This window comes from Pelodiscus sinensis, chromosome 5 (genome assembly GCF_049634645.1).
Source record: "Pelodiscus sinensis isolate JC-2024 chromosome 5, ASM4963464v1, whole genome shotgun sequence".
Lineage (NCBI taxonomy): Eukaryota > Metazoa > Chordata > Testudines > Trionychidae > Pelodiscus > Pelodiscus sinensis.
In genome coordinates, this window is record NC_134715.1 from 59898825 (window position 1) to 59918225 (window position 19401).

Consider the following 19401-nt stretch of genomic DNA (forward strand, 5'->3'; position numbering starts at 1 on the left):
CCGGAGACCGTGTTGGCACCGGCTTCGCCTCCGCACCGGCATGACCGGACGGCACCGATCGCTTATGCAGCGGGACCGTCCCCTGTGGGACCAGTACTGCTTGCCTCCACATCGGTGCCGGTCTCGACGCAGGCAGCCAGGCTTCACTTGGCACCTGACTGGGCTAGACCCCTCTCGGTGCTGGGACCCCTTCCAGACCCTGTTTTGGCTGCACTGGTGCCGTATCACCCTGGACTTGCGGCGACGTCTTCGACACAGTCGTCATCATCTTTGATACCGGCTCTGAGCAGGTTTCCTGGGGTGCTGTTCCAGTCGTCGGCACTGGGCCCTTCAGCATCAGGCTCTTCAGCACCGATGCATATTTTGGCACCGTCCCAGGCACCGGCATCAATCCTGTGAGCCATGCCGGTGCCGCCATCACCGGTGATGTCGGCTTCTTTGGGGTTCATCTCTCAACTGATACCGACTTCGGCAGTGCAGTCATGCTCAGTGTTGGCACCGGGACCGGTCCTTCCGGTGCCGCAACCGGCTCCACCCCGGGCACCAGGACCTGTCTTCTCGGCACCGACTCCACTTCAGGCACTGGTTTTCCTGGTGCTGCACCAGGCACCGGCACCAGGACCAGTCTTCCCGGTGCCGGCATGCCCTCATCGAGCGCATGCGGGCAAACCCGAGTCTATGGCCAGGTTTGCTCCCCCATCGGTGGCAGGACATTTGTCATCTGTGCCTCCCTGGCCGGGGTCTGACTGCTCGTCGGATTCTGATGCGGCGTCATTCAGGTCGTAGTCCTCAGGAGCTTCCTCAGTTCATAGATCCCGTTCCCGGCACCGGCGTGATCGTTTGCGGGTGCAGCAGACTTGGCCGCCTCAACCACAAGGGCCCTTCTGGACACCGTGGGCTTATCACCAGTGGCAGGGGCCTGTGCCCTTCTCTGTGGTGTCCGGTGCCTCGGGGCACCGAGCTCAACGTTTGGCGTCATTGTCATGACTCTCTCCCTCCCTCCAGAGGTCGGTTGCTACAGGGACCACTGCTGAGCCACAGGCCTCGGTACCGAAGCTGCTTCCACAAGCGGTACCGCCTGCCCAACCAGCGCCTCAACCTGTTCCTACGCTGGGTCCGGCACCGATCCAGGAGTCATCATCATCATCGTCTCCTGATGAAGCCCTGGCGGATCCCGCACCGGCATTGCCTACTATGGATGCTCTAGCGCATCAGGATCTGCTTAGGCATCTGGCCTCCAGGTCAAAAGGTTCCTTAAGGATTTGGATAAGTTGTATCCCTCGGTTAGACCCCCCCTCTCCCCACTTGGGACCTTAACCTCGTTTTGTCTAGACTTGTGTCGCCCTCCCTTTGAGTCGCTGGCCACGTGCTCTTTGAAGCACCTCTCTCTGATGGTTGCGTTCATTGTAGCCATTACGTCGTCTCGCAGGGTCTCCGAGCTGAGGGCTTTATCGGTAAACCCGCCCTATCTAGTGGAATGGACATAAGTAATCACGTGAAGAAAGAACGGTTGCTTACCTCATCACTGTTATTCTTTGAGATGTGTTGCTTGTGTCCGTTACAAATCCCACCCACGTCCCCTTCCTCAGAACGTCTGGGAAGAAGGACCTGGCTGGGGGTGGGTGGGGGAGGGCAGCAATCAGGAGTATATATGTTTCAATATAGTGGCGTGACACGAGAAGACTCCCTGTCTGGCCTGATGGGTACTGTTAAGAGTAAAAAGCTTCCAGGACTCATGCACAAGGTGTGCGCACACCTAGGTGAGACATGAACACTTGTGTGGAATGAACACATCTCAAAGAACAACAGTTATGAGCATAGTTCTCCTTAAAGTGTTTGCCTGTGCAGCCACACCCAAAAAATTCTTCCCTTGCTCACATCCTCTGGACAGCTGCACAGCAGCACTTGTTTGAAGCAGACGGGGCTGGTTGTGAGGGTGTGGTTAGGGAGCTGCTAGGGCTGGGGGGGCAGGACCTGCTGCTGCTGTGTGGTGGCGTGGAGGGAGGCCTGCTCTGATGGCGGGGCTGCCACATGGCAGAGGGAGCCGGGGCCCATTCTGGTGGCTGGGCCCAGGAACACGACCTTCTGGGGTGTGTGTGTGTGTGCCTCTGCTCTGGTGGCTGGGAACGGGACATGCTGCATGGCGGAGAGAGGGGTCTGATCCATTGCCTGGGAATGGGACAGGCTGCATGGCTGGTGGTGGTGGTGGAGTGGGGGTTTGCTCCAGTGGCCGGGAATAAGTGTGTTTTAATAAATTGGCGCACATGAGCATCATATTGTTGCACAAGCCAAAACTCACTCTGCTCATGGTTGGAAAATCTTAAAGGGACCACTGGTTACAGAATAAGTAAGCATTTTTTTAATGTAGCTAGACCCGTGGTCCCCAACCCGGTGCCCGCGGGCGCCATGGTGCCCGCCGGGCTCTTTACATGCGCCCGCGGAGCAATCTGGGCTGGCAGGTGCCACCCCGGGCGCATGGCCGGTCCCGGGGGCACCGCACGTGCCCTTGCCAGCTCCGGCCTTGGCCCCGCCCCTGCCGCGCGGGCCCCGGCCCCGGGCGCACGGCGGTTGCCGGGGGTGGGGGGGGCCTGGCCCCGCCCCCTGGAGCCCGCCAACCTGAAAAGGTTGGGGACCACTGAGCTAGACAAAGGTAGGGAGAAATGTATGCTACATTGGCTGTTCTGCAATTACTAATAAACCACTGTCCCTTTTTAAGTGAATACATGCATACATTCCTTTTAGAGTTCCCTTTTTCATAAACTTGTTATGAAATGAATATGCACACATTTTAGGTCATCAATTTTTGTTATGTGCAAGCTAGCAAAAGGAATAAAAATCAAATAATTAGGCTGCAAATTTTATTCACACGGGTATAGACGCATGCGGCAATTGACACACATCTTCCTACACAAAGACATACAGTCTCTTGCACACATGCAGTGCATGCATCCACTAGGGTGTAAAATCCTATTTAATTGATTAACCGGATAAACCAGGGCTCAGGAACATATGGCTCACAAGCCAAATCTGTCTCACTAAGGAGCTAAATATAGCTTGCAGCTTGAGCTCAGCCGCCCCTTGCTTGGCCCCCCAAACCCACAACAGGCATCCTGCACTGATGCGCCAGCGTCACATCTCCCGCAAGATTGGAGCTAACGTTGGCTTCCTGAGGGAGGGAGTGGGGAATGGAGAAAACCCTGAGCCTTGCTGCGCAGTCAAGGAAGAAGCAGCACTGCTGCTTCCCTGCCTCTTCCCCTGGCGGAGGGAACAGCAGCGCAGGGATGTGCTGCCTGAAGGCTTTCCCCTTTGATTCTGTTGGCCAGAATCTGGCCAATAGGAGCAGCGGGAAGCCATGCCTGGGACAGGGAGCCTGAGAGCAACACAGGGCACAAAAGCAAGTAAGTGCCACCAAGACCCTGCACTCCCAACCCCTCATGCACCTCCCCGCCCCCTTCCTGCGCCAAGAACCTGTGCCTCTAACCTGTTCCTGTCCCCTCCTTGTGGCCAGATACCTGCTATCACCCTGCTCCTACCTCCTCCCCCCTGGCTGCACACCTACCACAAGCCTGCTCCTGCCCCCTCATCGACCAGACACCCACTCTCACCCAGCTCCTGCACCATCCTCCCTGGCTAGGATTACCAGATGGTTTAAAAAAAATACCGGACACACTCGATCAGGGGGAGGGGAAGCGGGGCTGGCTGGGAGGGGGTTGAGGGGATCCAGAGGAGGGGGGGAAGAGGGGAAGAAGAACTGGCTGGCGGGAAGCAGGGCTGGCTGGGAGGGAGTTGGGGGGCACAGGACTGGCCAGGGGGGAACCGGCCGCCGGGAAGCAGGGCTGGCCGGAAGCAGGTTGGGGGAAGCAGGGCTGGCCAGGGTGGAACTGGCCGCTGGGAAGTGGCTGGGCGGGAAGGGAGTGCAAGAGGGAGGAATCAGCCAGCAGGGCCGGGGTGCTGATCCTGGGGTGCTGCCTGTCCCGCACATGGTCCCAGCAGAGTGCATGGGCGAGTCTGGACCCGGGGATTCCATCCAGCCCCCCTCCTCTCTACTGCATAGTTGTGTACTGCCTGGCTGGTAGGTGTGTGTCTACCAGCCAGGCAGTACGCAACTACATACTGATACTCATGATAATAATACAGCTTACTTAATTAGAAAATACTGGACATTTATATGTCTGGTATTTTCTCAATTTGTTTCCCGGTCAGAAAGCTCAAATACCAGACTGTCCAGTTCAAAACTGGTCACCTGGCAACCCTATCCCTGGCCAGAGATCCTATCCCCACCTTTCTCCTGCCCTCTCCCCCGGCTAGACACCCTATGCACTGCTTGCTCCTTTACCCTACCTTGCACATGTCCGGTATTTTCTGATTTTTTTTACCAGACAGAGAGCGCAAATACCGGACTGTCCGGTACAATACCGGATACCTGGCAACCCTAACCCCAAGTACCCTCCCCTGCCTCCTGCACCTTCCACACACCCCAGGCCTCTGCCTTGAGCCCCTCATACACGCCAACCCTGACTCCTACACCCCCACATCCACAAACTACACCCCCAGCAGCAGTAGCAGAAGTCCCATTAAAGTAAGTCTGTGAGTACAGTGTTTTATTTATCCTATTATTAATGATCATGTCAATTATTAATATTAAGTTGTATATTTTCAGTCATGCAAATAAGTATTCTTACACTGTCTCTTTGTTGACAACTTGTTCTGAATTTTGATATAGTTTGGATCTTTGGTTTGAAAAGGTTTCTGACACTTGGGGAAAACATTAAGTTTAACTGGTTAACTGATTAAATCGTAGGCTTGGGCGGGGCGGGGGAGAGGGGAGCAAGGGGGTTGCTGGAGCAGCCTGCCTGCTGTGGATGGAAGTTGCCCCAGCTAGACTAGAGCACTCCCGCCCGGGACAAGGGTTACTCCAGTGCATATGCCCATAGCAGACCCCGTGGGGCGGAGCAGCCCCCTGCCTGCAGCTGGTGAGGGGCTTCTCCTGTCCATGCTCCTACTGGTTAATCGTAACTGATAAGCCTCACCTGTCAAATCATTAACATCCCTAGCATGCACACAGGTGACTAAACAGAGACACTTTTTCATACGCTTTTTCAGGGGTTCCCTAAATCCCTAAAGGAGAGGCAGGTGAGCTGGGGGTGAGAGGATGGGGATGGAAGAAAGACAAGGATGAAAGCAGGGTAGTGGGCAGTGAAGGAGAGGGGAGATAGTATGGGGAGTAAATGAGGTGGATGGGGTACCGGGGGAGGCAGAAGGCTTCCAGTGCATATTGGTGATGTGGGTGCTCTGGTTATCAGCCGTTTGGCATTTGAAACTCTCTTGAATGGCCGCCCAAGCGCTCGGCTTACAGGGAACACTGAGAACCTAGTTTGTTTCTCTCCTCCCTGCATGTCCAGCCAAGAATCCAGAAGCCCACAGTCCCTCCCTTCCAGAGCTCAGCCATGCACCCCACCTTGTCCAGATACTTGCACCCAAGCCCAGATACCCAGTCTTTTTCCCCGCCAGCATTAAAGATTACCACAGGTTGACTTCAGTACACTCCCAGTCCCAGATTTTCCTCAGAAACCTATGCCATGTACAGCTCCATCCATTCCTGATCATGCTAAATGTTTTAAAGCCATTACTCCCTAGAGGGAATAGTATGCGTACAAGTTGTACCCAAATGGAGGCACCACAACACTTCACCTGGAACTCATTGGGTTCGATGAAATAAAAGGAGGAAGATTTTAAGTGGGTACAGGTAATGAGTTCTCAGAATGGTTACAAGAAAAATAAATATAAAACTAGTATCTATTTAATAAACAGTCCTCGTTGCAAAGCAAGCATTCTCATCACAACTTCCAGCAAACTAGTGAACAAACTCTCAGGTCAGGACCTGTCCCTTAGAATCCAAGAGCTCTTCAAATGTAGGTGTCTGCCCCTTCTTTTTTATTATCTTTTTATAGTCTTGCTCCCTTTTGAGAAGCATTTACAGCTGGTAGCAAGGTGATAAGCAGTCAATGTGGAAGGAAACTTCATGATGGTTCTTTGCTAAAATGTAGATTTTTGCCCTTGCATGTTTTTATGCCAGAGAAGGTCACTTAGTACCTTGGCAGCACTTGGCCAGGCATCAGCTTGCCCTGTGTATCTGAACTGTGTTCAGAGTTATGAACTGACCAGTCAATCACAAACCAGGTTTGGGAGTAGAAGTATTCAGATAGGCAGCAGCAGCAGCAGAGATGGGGGGGGGGGGACCCACAAATTCGATACAGTACTGTGTTAAATGTAAATTTTGAAAAAGAGGGACAGTAGCATTTTTTTGTTCCTAGTAAAATATCAAAGCTGTATTATATCAGTGTTCAGATCTAAACTTTTGAAAGAACAGCAATAACAATAATTTTGAACAATAATTTTGTTCAGTTAGAAACATCCTGGCTGTGTCTACACTGGCATGAATTTCCGGAAATGCTTAAAACGGAATACTATTCCGTTTTCAGTTTTTCCGGAAAAGGAGCGTCTACATTGGCAGGCTGCTTTTCCGGAAAAGCGTCTGTGGCCAATGTAGATGCGCTTTTCCGGAAAAGAGCCCCGATCGCCATTTTTGCGATCGGGGCTTTTCTCCGGAAAAGACTACTGGGCTGTCTACACTGGCCCTTTTCCGGAACAGTGTTCCGGAATAAGGACTTATGCCCGAGCGGGAGCAAAATAGTTTTTCCGGAATAGCGGCTGATTTTGTACAGTAGAGCATCGTTGCTTTTCCGGAAATTCAAGGGCCAGTGTAGACAGCTCGCAGCTTATTCCAGAAAAGCGGCTGATTTTCCGGAATAAGTGGCCCAGTGTAGACACACCCCTGAGTTGCAAATAATCTCTATTCATGAGGTGTTTGTAACTCTTGAGGTTTTGCTGTAGTCATTATTTCAGCTTATAACTTCACTACTTGCATTTTACCTGATATCATTGATCAACCAATTGAGTTTTCAAATGATGTTTTACAAGGCATATTTTTTACAGACATTATTATAACAGTGTTAGATAATCCTTTATCATGCTCAGAAGTTAGAGAATGGTACAGTGTGTTTGCCCATGCAGCCTTAATTTGGCCCCCTCCTCTGTATGTTTTAAAATAGTCTAATTACAAGATCAGAAACTGATTTTTCTATAGGACACCTTCCTGATTCACTTAAAAAATGGACTGTGTTCTGGGAATGAATCAGTTGTTTTAGTCAGCAACATTGGTGTGTACGATTCTTGCCTCATTTGTTTCTGAAGTTGGGAAGTGTGTGGTGAATGATGGAGATGAATGCATGGGGAAAATGGATGACCTCGTGGCAAAGGCAATTGAATATCACCTTAGACAGCCTATGCTACAATGTTCCTGTGTGAACAAGTCAATGAAACCAAACTTTGTGTAGGTGGTCATTAGAGTCATGTCTATTCTGCTTCATGGAGGAGTCTCCAAGTCTGTGTGCTAAAAAATAGCTGCTTGTGGCAGCATCACATTCTAAACTTAATTAAAAAAGAATTGCTGGAAAGTTGATTTAATATCATTTAAATGTACAGTTTGACATGACTAATGTGACTATTGCTGTTCTGTAAATAAAATCAGATTGCTTGAGTGTTGTTAGCAGAAAGAGAGGCCTGAAGCAAAGCCAGGAGTCCTTGACCACTATAGGAGAAGTTGTTGCACGACTTTCCATCAACAGTAAAACTCCTGATGATCCGGCACTCCTGATGGTCCGGCACCATCAGGAACCTGGAAGTGCTCTGGGCAGCCGGACCACTGGAGCTGCTCTGCCCCCAGCTTCTCCTATTCAGCCGCTGCTAAAACTGACCAGCGGCTGAATCCGGGAAGCCGGAGGCAAAGCAACTGGGGCGCTGCCGGGTAGGCCCCCTAGCGCTGCCCCTCTGGCTGCGAGACCAACCGGGCAGCACCTCAGGTGTCCCCGATTCAGCTGCTGCTGAAACTGACCAGCGGCTGACTCCAGGAAGCCCGAGGCAGAGCTGCTCTGCCCCGGGCTTCCTGGAATCAGCTGCTGATCTGTTTCAGCAGCAGCTGACTTGGGGACACTTGGGGTAGAGCAGTTGGGGTGCTGCCAGGTTGGACCAACCCGGTAGCGCCCCAGCTGCTCTGTCTCAGGCGTCCAGATTCAGCCACTGTTGAAACTGATCAGCGGCTGACTCCAGGAAGCCCGGGGCAGAGCTGCTCTGTCCCGGGCTTCCTGAAGTCAGCCGCTGGTCAGTTTCAGCAGTGGCTGACTTGGGGACGCCTAGGGCAGAGCAGCTGGGTACTGCCGGGTTGGTCCAGTAGCGCCGAGGAGTGGCACTGCGGGATCAACCCAGCAGCACGCCAGCTGCTCTGCCCCAGGCGTCCCCAAGAGCAGCTGGGGTGCTGCAGGGTTGGTCTCGCAGTGCCAAGGGTCGGCGCTACCGGACCAACCCGGCAGCACTCCAGCTGAATCAGGGACGCCTGGGGCAGAGCTGGACTATCGGAAGGGGGGGCTATGAAGGGTCTGGGGTGGCATCCCCCTGCCCACCCCAGACCCCTCATAGCCCCCCCTTCTGATAGTCCAGCATATTTGATAATCCGGCACCCCCTGGGTCCCAAAGGTGCCAGATTATCGGAAGTTTACTGTACTTAAATACCAGTTCATTTGCAAGTGTAATACATCATCTTTAGTTTTAATTGAAAAAATATGTCAATAGAATTGAGCACCTCAGAACATTAATCCTGAATAAACATAATTTTTGTTAATATAGCTTATAGGTGAAGTCAGGGCTGGATTTCCAATTAGGCACAGTAGGCACATGGCTAGGGGCATTGGCATTGTAGGGGTACCTGAAAGTTAAAAAGAGGTTTGAGAATTAAAAAGTTAATATTGCATTTAAACTATCATTTTTATTGCTTTAATTTTTTGTGGAAAACATGGTTAGCTATAGGCGGGTGGAGTGATCTTAAAAAAATGTGCCTATGGGTATGTAAAGTGTAAATCCGGATGTGGGCGGGGTGTTCAAGGATACAGTTGTACTGTACTGTGAAGGGCAAAGATAGTGGCAATCTAGCAATCTGTTTAAACACTTACAATCATAGATTACTAGAACTGGAAGGGACCTGGAGAGATCAAGTCCAGTCACCTGCGCTCATGGCAGGATCAAGCACCATCTAGATGAGGGTTGGGCAAGAGGTGGCTAGCAGGCCAGATGCAGCCTGCCAAGCTGACGGATCCAGCCTGTGGCTGCCTCATCAGCACCCTTACTTACAAAGCAGCTGCAGCTGCTTTAAACAGCAGGCTGCTAAATGCTCTGCAACCTGGGCAGGGAGGAGAATGCTTGGCACACTATCCCTGTTTCCTAGCAAAATCCCCAAGCTCCCATTGTCCAGTTTCCAGCCAATAGGAGCTGAGAAATTTTGCTGAAAGCAGGGGCTGCAAATGAAGTTTCCTCCCTCCCTGTGCTGAAGCAGAGGCATGTGGAACAGCCTCGCCCCCTCCCTCCCCCCCGTGCACAGTCAGGGAGCCTATCTCAAGTTCCTGCAAAGCTGCTGGCTGGCAGCTGCCTAGGTAAGCACCTCCCAGCCAGAGCCAGTCTCTGGCACCCCACCTTTTCTCTCTCCCCAACTACTAGCCCCAGGCCACCACCCAAACCCTCTGTATTCTCTCGCCCCACCTCTTCCATCCCTCAGCATCCCTCCCCCCAGGCCAAAATCCTCTCCTGCACCCATACTCCTCCCTGAAGCTGCACTCCATTCTTCTGCCCCATATCAGCACCCAAACTCTCTGCACCTCCTTTCTGCCCTTCTCCCAGGTCACAACTCCCTCCCGGACTCAGGCCGGAATCCCCTTCTCCACCTTTAAGCCCCTCCTGGACCCTGCAGCCATAACCCCTCCTGGACCTTGCACTCCAAGTCCCAGATAACCTCTTCCTAGACCCAAACTCCCTCTCAGAACCCACACTCCCTCCTGCACTCAGTCCTCTATCCCAAGCTCCTTTCTATCCCAAGCTCCTTTCTACACCCCATCCATCAAAGTGTGTCCCCCCATTAAAAATTATTGTCCACTCTGGTTTAAATCATCCCTGATAAATGTCTATCCAATCTGCTCTTAAATATTTCCAGTGAAGGAGATTCCACAACCACCTTTGTCAATTTATTTCAGTGTTTATTTAACCAACCTGTCATTTAGGAAGTTTTTCCTAATGTCCATCCTAAACCTCCCTTGCTGCAATTTAAGTCCATTGCTTCTTGTACAGAATGCCAGAGGCCAAAGAAAAATTATTTTCTCCTTCCTCCTTTGTAACACCCTTTTAGATACTTGAAAACTATCATCGTCCTCTCTATCTTCTTTTCTAAATTAAACAAGCCCATTTCTTTCAGTCTTCCCTTACAAGAAAGGTTTTCTCAGCCTTTAATCATTTTTGTTGCTCTTCTCTGGACCTTCTCCAATTTCTCCTCCTCTTTTTTGAAATGTGGTGCCTAGAACTGGACACAGAACTCCAACCGAGGCCTAATCAATATGGAGTAGAGCGGAAGAATTGCTTCTCTTGTTTTGCTCACAACACTCCTGTTAATGCATCCCAGAACATGTTTGCTTTTTTAGCAACAGTGTCACACTGTTGACTCATACTTAGCTTGTGTTTCACTATGATCCTTTCTGTAATTCTCTTTCCTAGACAGTCACTTCCCATTCTGTATGTGTGAAATTGATTGTTCCTTTCTAAGTGGCGCACTTTGCATTCGCCCTTATTAAATGTCATCCTATTTACCATTTCTCTAGTTTGCCCAGATCATTTTGAATTATGATGCTGTCCTCCGAAGCATTTGCAACCCCTCCCAGCTTGGTATCATTTGCAAATTTAATAAGCATACTCTTTACGCCATCATCTAAATTGTTGATGAAGATATCAAACAGAATCAATCCCAAAACAGACCCCTGTGGAACCTCACTTGTTATGCCCTTCCAGCCTGAGACTGAACCATTAATAACTACTCTCTGAGAGAGGTTATTCAGTCAGTTTTGCACCCACCTTATAGTAGCCCCATTTGTTTGCCTACCGTGAGACCATATCAAATGCTTTACTAAAGTCTAGGTATATCACATCCACTGCTTCTCCCTTATCCATAAGACTTATTATCTTATCAAAAAAATCTGTCCGATTGATTTGACATGATTTGTTCTTTACAAATCCATGCTGGCTGTTACCCATCACCTTATTTATCTTCCTGTTGTTTGCAGATTAATTCCTTAATTACTTGCTCCATTACTTGCTCCATTTTCTGGCACATAAGTTATACTGACTGTTCTGTGGTTTCCTGGGTTGTTCTTATTCCCCCTTTTAAAGATGGGTTCTATATTTACCCTTTTCAAGTTTTCCCTTCCGATTTCCATGACTTTTCAAAGAGAACTAAAAGCTCAGATTCCTCCTCTATGAACTCCTTGTGTATTGTAGGATGCATTTCCGCAGGCCTGGTGACTTGAAGACATCTAACTTTTCTAAGTGATATTTAACTTGTTCTGTTTTTATTTTAACTTCTAAACCTACCCCATTTCCACTAGTGTTCACTAAGGGTACGTCTAGATTACATGCCTCTGACGACAGAGGCATGTAAAATAGGCTACCCGACATAGTCAGTGATGCGGGGATTTAAATATCCTTGGCTTCATTAAATAAAAATGGCCGCTGCGCTGTGCCAGCTCAGCTGATCATCGGCACAGTGCGTGAGTCAAGACCCGAGTCAGTTGACAAGAAGAAAACTTTGTCGACCGCTCCTGTTAACCTCGTTTCACAGATTTACATTTCCTTGTTGTGTCCATAGAGTTAAATGCCAGTTAGGAAAAATATTCAAGAATTATTTTAAATCAGGCCACTTACATGTATGTAACTTCACATTATGCCACGTCTTAAATTGTGTAAAAACCACATTTTATTCAGTTTTCATAAAATAATTTATGAAATAAAAGATGAACCAGTAGTATATTATGTGTCTTGTCTATTGCTTTCTCTACTCTTGCTGAAGGTGCTTTTTGTCTACATTTTAAACATTGGGACTGGTTGCTGTGGAAGTGAAAGTGTTATGTACATACACATCTTTCATTGAGTTAGTGCACAGTCTTTATCAGTCCTATGTCGTCGTCATCACTTCCAACACCTGATGAATATTGTTCTGATATTCTTGTGATCTTTATAACGAGAGTGGCCAACTTTCTCTTCGGTGAAAACAGGACACAGAGTCCTAGAACTTGCTCCACCTCTTCGAAAGCCCCATCCCTAGTTCAGCCACTTCAGACCCTCCCCGCTCCACCCTTCCATCACTTGCTGCTCTCTCCATCACCCTCCCCCTGCCACCTGAGCAGGGTTCCAGTATGTGTTGTGGGAGAGACTGTGGCAGGATGTTTGGAGAGGTGGGCTCAGGTCAGATGACTGGGGTAGGGCTGGACAGGGAGAACTTCACTCGGAGACAAGGGGAAGGGAGAGTGGAGCAGGAGAGAGGGAGCCACTGTCCAGAGCTTGTGAGTAGGGCTGATTCAGAGAGAGAGAGTTGTGCTCTTGGGTCGGGGGGTTGAGGAGATTGTGTTCTGGGACTTCGTGTGTCTGGTTGGCAGTGCTGACCAGACATTGCCCAAGTTCCCTTTTCGACCAGACATGAATTACTAATGAACATACTTGTGTTCTTAAAAATTATTCTTCGATGTTTCAGTATTAATGCAGATGGGGTACTATCAAGTAAAGTTGCTTTATGTGGTTGGTTTATTTGGCATTTGGTTTACTTAATATTTCAACTTTTGAAAAACATTAGCATTTTAATAGAGAATACATAATTATTGTCCTACAGTGCAGAAAACAACATAGGGGACAAACCATGTTACTTATGTTACCTTATTTTAATGCATTGAATTAACTTTGACACAAATCAAATCTGTGATCTGCATGTGAATCGTCAGTCTCTAGACTGCTCCTTTGTCCTTCACATGTCATTTTATGCAGTTTTATTCAAGCATTGATTTTTTTTTTTGATCCAAGAGTAGTCAGAATATATTTTGCTATTTGTATGTAGGTACAGAATTAACTTCACTTCACTTTATTCTGGAATGTGAGCTTTGATTACTCTCAAACTGTAGATTTTTAATTATATAAAATTATATGTAAGAGTATATTATATTCTTAACCGTGTTTGAGAATACGAGGCTAAATTGACATTATAACTTATAAATATTATAAGATCAGAGTAAATCTACATGGTGGCCTGATGCATCGATGCATGGCTTTGGCTTGTATATTGGAATTAATTCTTGCTAAGGAACGAATGGAACTTTTTCCATTAACTTTACTAGAGAATTCCTAGAAAAGAGCTTCTGTTTACAATACCATATATAGAAAAGGCTGACTTCATCCAGATATGGGTTCATAGTGTTTTCTAGAATAGCAACACTCTTTTTGTGCCTGTTAGTTTGTAAGCTGTTTTTGGAGATGAATTGTTTTTGTGGGTATTTTTATACAGCAAGCTTTTCTTCTAAAACAGCTTTGTTGTTCACTACTGAAAAATACTATCTGAAAGTTTTGGATTTTTGAGGTTGGTTTTAGTTTTGAACTTGATTGCCTAAATTATGTTGTGATGTAGCAAATGGATGTAACATTCAAATAACTATCAGACATGCATAGTACTGGACAGAAACTTTGCTTCAATACTTTATATAATCAACTGTCTATTACAAAAGAGCTTTAATTTTATTAACTAACAAAACACATGATTTGTTACTGGAAACACCATGCTATCTTTTGCAAGAGGTTTTTTTACTTGTTTATCTTCCGAAAATTCAGATACAGTGCTACTAAGGAAGGTTGAACTTGTCTGACTGAAGGAGGAACGGATTTCAACCTTTGCCCCAAACTCAGATAAAAGCTGAACTTTTGTGCCAAGTAAACTTGCAATGTCATTGAGACACCAGAGTCTCCTATAATTTCTAATCCCAGCCTGTCCATCACACGGAATTCTGTATTAGCAGAGCAGAGGCTATAGAAGAGCCTATCTGGTTCCTTTATTAGTATTTCATTTTTTTAAAAACCTTAGCTCCCGAAGTTGTGATTTTTTCTGTTCTGTACCTTCTCTTAGGTTCTCTGTTCTACAGATTGATTTATGACAATAAGACTGAGAGGCTCAATAACTGAAGACCAAGATCTTAGAATTAAGTATAGGCATCTAATTTAAAGGTTTCAAGGTCTTCTCATGGAAAGCCATGTGTGTCCTGTGATGCAGTGGGCAATATTTTAGCAATAGGTTATATTAATAAGTAGTGAAAAGACTGAAATGCTGCATGGAGTCTGGGGCCGGCCCCTGGCACCATGTGGCAGTTCTACTTTTAAATGCACAAGAGCCCCTACTGGGGCTGTTGTAAATTTCAAAGGCAGAATGCTGTGCCGCACTTCCTCCTTTGAAATGTAGCAACATATTGAAACTCCCGGGGAGTCTCACACTGGCCCCAGGCTCCAGCCAGCACTTGCACTTTGAAATATACAAGAGCCCCAGTAGGGATTCTTTTTTCTGTACTTATTTATTTTCTCATTGTTTGATATAACCATTGAAACATTTTCAGTAAATGGAGCCTTTACACATCTTTTTGCTACTATTCGGGTATACTCAGGGGCGGCTCGTGGATGTAGGCAACCTTGGCAGTTGCCTAGGGCGTCGCGTTAAACGCGGCACCCAATGATGACGTCACACATTTAAGGGCTATGGAGGCGGGGGTGCTGATCGCGCATTCCGCCTAAGGCATCAGTTGCCGGCAGCTCTCCTCGAGCTGCTCCTGGGTATACTATTACATTTAATTAATAAATTATATAACTTAATTTCAAATTCTTGTTAGTTCTCATTTTTAGTATGTCAGAAAATGGTGAATGATCTATTGATTATTTACTAGATAATTTATGGTAGCAGTTTTCAAGTATCTAAAAGAATGTTACAAAGGAGGAGGGAGGAAAAAAATTTCTCTTTGGCCTTTGGCCTACATAATTCACTTTTTTGCTCACAAGTTTATGTTAAGCTTCATTAGGATGGCAACTGGAATTTAACCAAACATACACAATGGCACATATGATTTATTTTTTATCAAACAAAACAACCTCAGTGTTTTGGATACATAAACTTCTATTACCAAAACATCTTTTGCTTTTTTAATCTAAATTAACCAGAGAGATGAATGGTAGTCAGTGAAATGAATTGATTATTTAAGGTCAGCCTAGAAAAAATTAGCTAAGTGAAAGTGGCTGGAGATTAAATCCCTTGTCTCATCTCTGTCTCTTGAAAATGAGACAGTCTCCTAAATTACTTGGGCTGTCCTACTGTCATATTTATGAGCTTGACCTTAAAAGTTACATGTTTTTCTCCTGATTGTCTTTACTTGTACTCATTATTTGACGTAGGCTCATGGTTTCAGCATATTTATTTAAAAAGACTTTAATAAGTGTAGGCCTTAATATATTATATTCATATTTCATTTTAATAGAAATCTTACTATTTAAAAAAACAAATTAAAATCCACCTTTTATCATTATGTTTTTTTTAAATCAGTGTTGAGCCACCCTGGTAGAATGACGATCATAGTGCTGGGAAACTACGTCTTGTTATGCTATCAGAAGCTAGTGGGCCATCTTCACGTAGCAAGATATCTCAGTGCAACAGAAATGATCAGACCACCTGGTACTGAGAATTTTTGCCTGAAATTTAAATATAATTCCTAATGTTTTAATAAAATATTCATATTGGCCACTAAAGCTCATGATACATCTGCATGGTTTTGTTAGTCTATAAAGTGCTATCAGACCGATTGTTGCTTTTTAAGTTTATTTGTAATTTGTTCTGGAGGGAGGAGTGTTTAGTTTTTCTAAGAATCATCACTGATTTAATCACTAAGAGGAAAGCTGCTGTTCACCAGATTTTGAAAATTCCTTACAATTGTTTTGTATGAAACATCTGAATCTGAACAAAAAGTGGCACATATCGAATATGAAAGGACTTTAGAATTAGAAACCAGCAAGGGATTTTAATGTTAAAGCTTTAAGATTCCAGCCAAGGGCTGAAGTGTCAACATTAAGTACTTTTTTAGGTATATTTGGCTTTACCTAAAGTGCAGGTACTGGAAATTTCATAAAAGATATATGATCTCAGTATGGCTTATTTCATTATTTTTTCTTGAAATGTGCTTCAGATTCTGAACTAGCTTACACTGAAATGTGAAATACTTAACTCCTGTATAGCACTTTTCATCACCAGATCACAAACCATGTTATAAAGAAGATCTGTCTTATTTGTATCATGTACCTGTTTTACAGAGACTAAACATTTAATGACCGAGGTTACGTCACACTAATAGTCACGTTAGGTAAACTGGCAACTTCGATACTCTAAACTCACCAGTAGATATGTTGGTAAACAAGTTTTAAACATAGAGTATTTTCATTAAGGATTAAGAACAGATGTGAAAATGTTTATTAAGTATTGTAATATAATTTTTCAGACATTGAGATGTCCTTTGAATAATGAACTATGAATGCTGTAAATTAATTTATGTATTTGTTTTCTTTTAAAGATTGATGTGTGAAACTGTGAGATATGAAAGGCATGAAGCAAATGAAGTTCTGTACTAGTAAGTGTTTCCTTTTTCTTCCTTTTACTATGTGCAGTTCAGTGAATCAGATCTTTCCAAAAGTGCTAAAGTGTGTGTTTGTTTGAACTTGCTTATTAAAAGCATGTTCTGTAAACACAAATGAGACCCTTTAAGTTCATCACCTAACATAAAAATTTGCAGGTTCAGACTGGTGTCGGGGTAGAGCTGATGTGCATTGTTTTAACTTTGTAGTTAGTGACAAGACAGAGAATTAATGGTGTGGAATGTCATCTCCTCAGATTAAGCTGTCATCTGTATTTACATCAATCAAGATAAAGCTGTAGTGACCAGTTTTTCCTGTCATAGGTGCCTGCCCAGGTGATAATTAGCAGGGATGTAAACTGATATTAAAGACACAGTGGAGATCTCTTAACAACACACATCCTTTAGAATAGTAATAGAGATGTAGTCGTGTTAGTCTGATCTTGCTGAAACAAAAGAAAGGACTATGCAGCACTTTAAAGACTAACAAGATGGTTTATTAGGTGATGAGCTTTCGTGGTGAGCTTTTCCTTTAGAGCGCCTTTAATTTTTCCCTCCACTGGGCTATTTTTTGCAGATTTTAATTTAAAGCAGGTAACCTACAACTAGTCTAGTGCAGTCTTTATTAATGGATGCATTTTTGTATGAATAATACAGCCATGCAAATTCTTCTATTCCACTTGCCCAGAATCTGTAATTTAGTTTTTGCATGGGCAAATAATTTTTTGTGTGTTTTCATTATTGATCTTGACAAAGAATGGTGAGTATACTTTTCATGATTGCAAAGTTGAAATGGTGTCTGAAATGGTGTAAACTAAATGTATCTAAAGAAAGATATACTGAAAATAAAGGTTAGTAGATATAACATATTCTAATATCATGATCTAGCCAGAATAATATTAAATATTGTACATGACAATTTTATCAGTGAACATTATGATGGCAGTTTTCATTCCATTCTGGTTTGACTGCATTCCTTTTTTGGGGGTGTTTAGGTTTAATAATAATCATCTAGATTCTAAATCTCAGGAATAGAAATTTTACCTGGTCATTAGTTGGAAGAAAGAATAGCTGTAGGAGACATCACATCTTTGCTTTTTTTGGTGAACAAAATAAAGGTGCTATTCACAGAATTAATGGTATTAATACTTACATTTTCTCAGAATATATACCTTGAATACTTAACATACAAGTGGAAAATCCTGAAATCTGGGTTAATTTGAAGTTCCTTTTCCATTCCTTTGCATTGATTCCCTTTGTCAGGCCTTTCATGTGACTTTATCTTCAGTATGATCTTTGCCTGTCCTTTCTCCTTAGTTTCTGACCCTTTTTTTCCACTCCATTCAGTTGGTCTAATCAGCAATTTCTTCCTAGACACACAAATGTAAAACGTTGGGTTTTTTTTAAGCATGAGTGATCTGTACACACTTGGACTCTGAATAGTGGGATTAATTTGAAAGCCTATACAGTACTGGAATAATTTTTAAAAATTGTTGGAATTTTGTTAAGTCAGATGCATAAAATATGTCTGACTTGGTTATAGTTGAGCATTTTTATACGTTGAGATCAAAGATAGATCTGTAAGGAAATCCTGCAAAATTTACTAGTTTGCAATTTCTTATAATTCTCCTTGACTACTTGAGTGGCTCTGAAATTCTGGTGTTTTCAGTACAGTTTTAATTTTAGTTAATTTCCATTTTATTTTGGTATGGTAAGCCTTCTGGGGACGAAAACTTGTATTTTCTAAGGTTGGCATATGTATGAAAAGATAAATGTGCATAATATCGAAGGTTATAAAGAGATGCATTTACTAGTCCATGTATCTGTGTTTCGAGGACTAGACACTTTCATCTCTAGGTAAGTAATAACCAAAAGTTAATTTTGACTTATATGAAATGATATGGGCATCTGTCTAGTTTTCTAGCGGACAATGTAGAACTTCACTACTATAGCACTTGTTTTGTAATTTCAAAGGCCAAGGATTTAAGTAGATGCAGACATTGAACTCCTTTCTGTTCGGTATATACACAGAGGATTTGATTTCAGTATTCTTAATGTGACAATTTTTAACAAGCTCTAAAATTCACTTAAGGTTTCTATGGAAGTAGCTGCAACTATGACTGAGCTATAAATGATTGATTGACCTCTTTTTTCATGTATATACTAATGACCTTCCCCAGGCGCAATTTATTGTATCCGTATTGGGAAGCTAAATCTTTATTTCTCTTCATGCGAAGATGAAAGCCAATACCCTTGTTGTTAGGTGGAACAAACTACCCACAGAAGCAATATACATTTATTGTAAATATAGCTGGTCCCCGAGTTACGAACGTGTTACGACCAAACACTTGGCTTTAACTCGGAATGGTCGTAACTCGGAACCCATTGAGTTGCATTGCAACCTCACTGTTCGTAAGTGCGGATCGCATTCGTAACTCGGAGCCTGCATTTACGACCGCTTTCGTCGTAAGTGCGGATGGTCGTAAGTTGGGGTGGCTTTAAGTTGGGAACCGGCTGTATCATGTTTCTAAATACAGGACTGAAGCCTTGTTTCCTCAGATAGTCATGTAGGGAGAATGGAGGTACCAATTTTATCATCTGAAGTTATAAGATACACATTTAAAAATGTAGCATAAAAAATTATCCATGTTCATTAAAAACTTGACTGCCACGCTATCTATTTGTATCTTTGTCTTAAAACAAATAAGCTGTGTTATAAGCACATTCATAATACCTATATACATTTTTAGTTTTTTTAAATGGCCAAAAGGGGGAAAAA

The 19401-nt window shown here is 44.6% G+C and overlaps 1 protein-coding gene across 10 annotated transcripts in view; it reads left to right on the forward strand.

Annotated features, from left to right (window-relative positions):
- The window catches only part of RAPGEF2 (Rap guanine nucleotide exchange factor 2), a 303062-nt gene that overhangs the window by 96337 nt on the left and 187324 nt on the right, over window positions 1–19401 (forward strand). For all 10 annotated transcript variants that reach the window (XM_075930136.1, XM_075930126.1, XM_075930135.1 and 7 more), the window contains exon 3: window positions 16563–16619. In XM_075930136.1, coding sequence (XP_075786251.1) covers window positions 16563–16619 — 57 coding nt within the window. The remainder of the gene's footprint in view (window positions 1–16562; window positions 16620–19401) is intronic.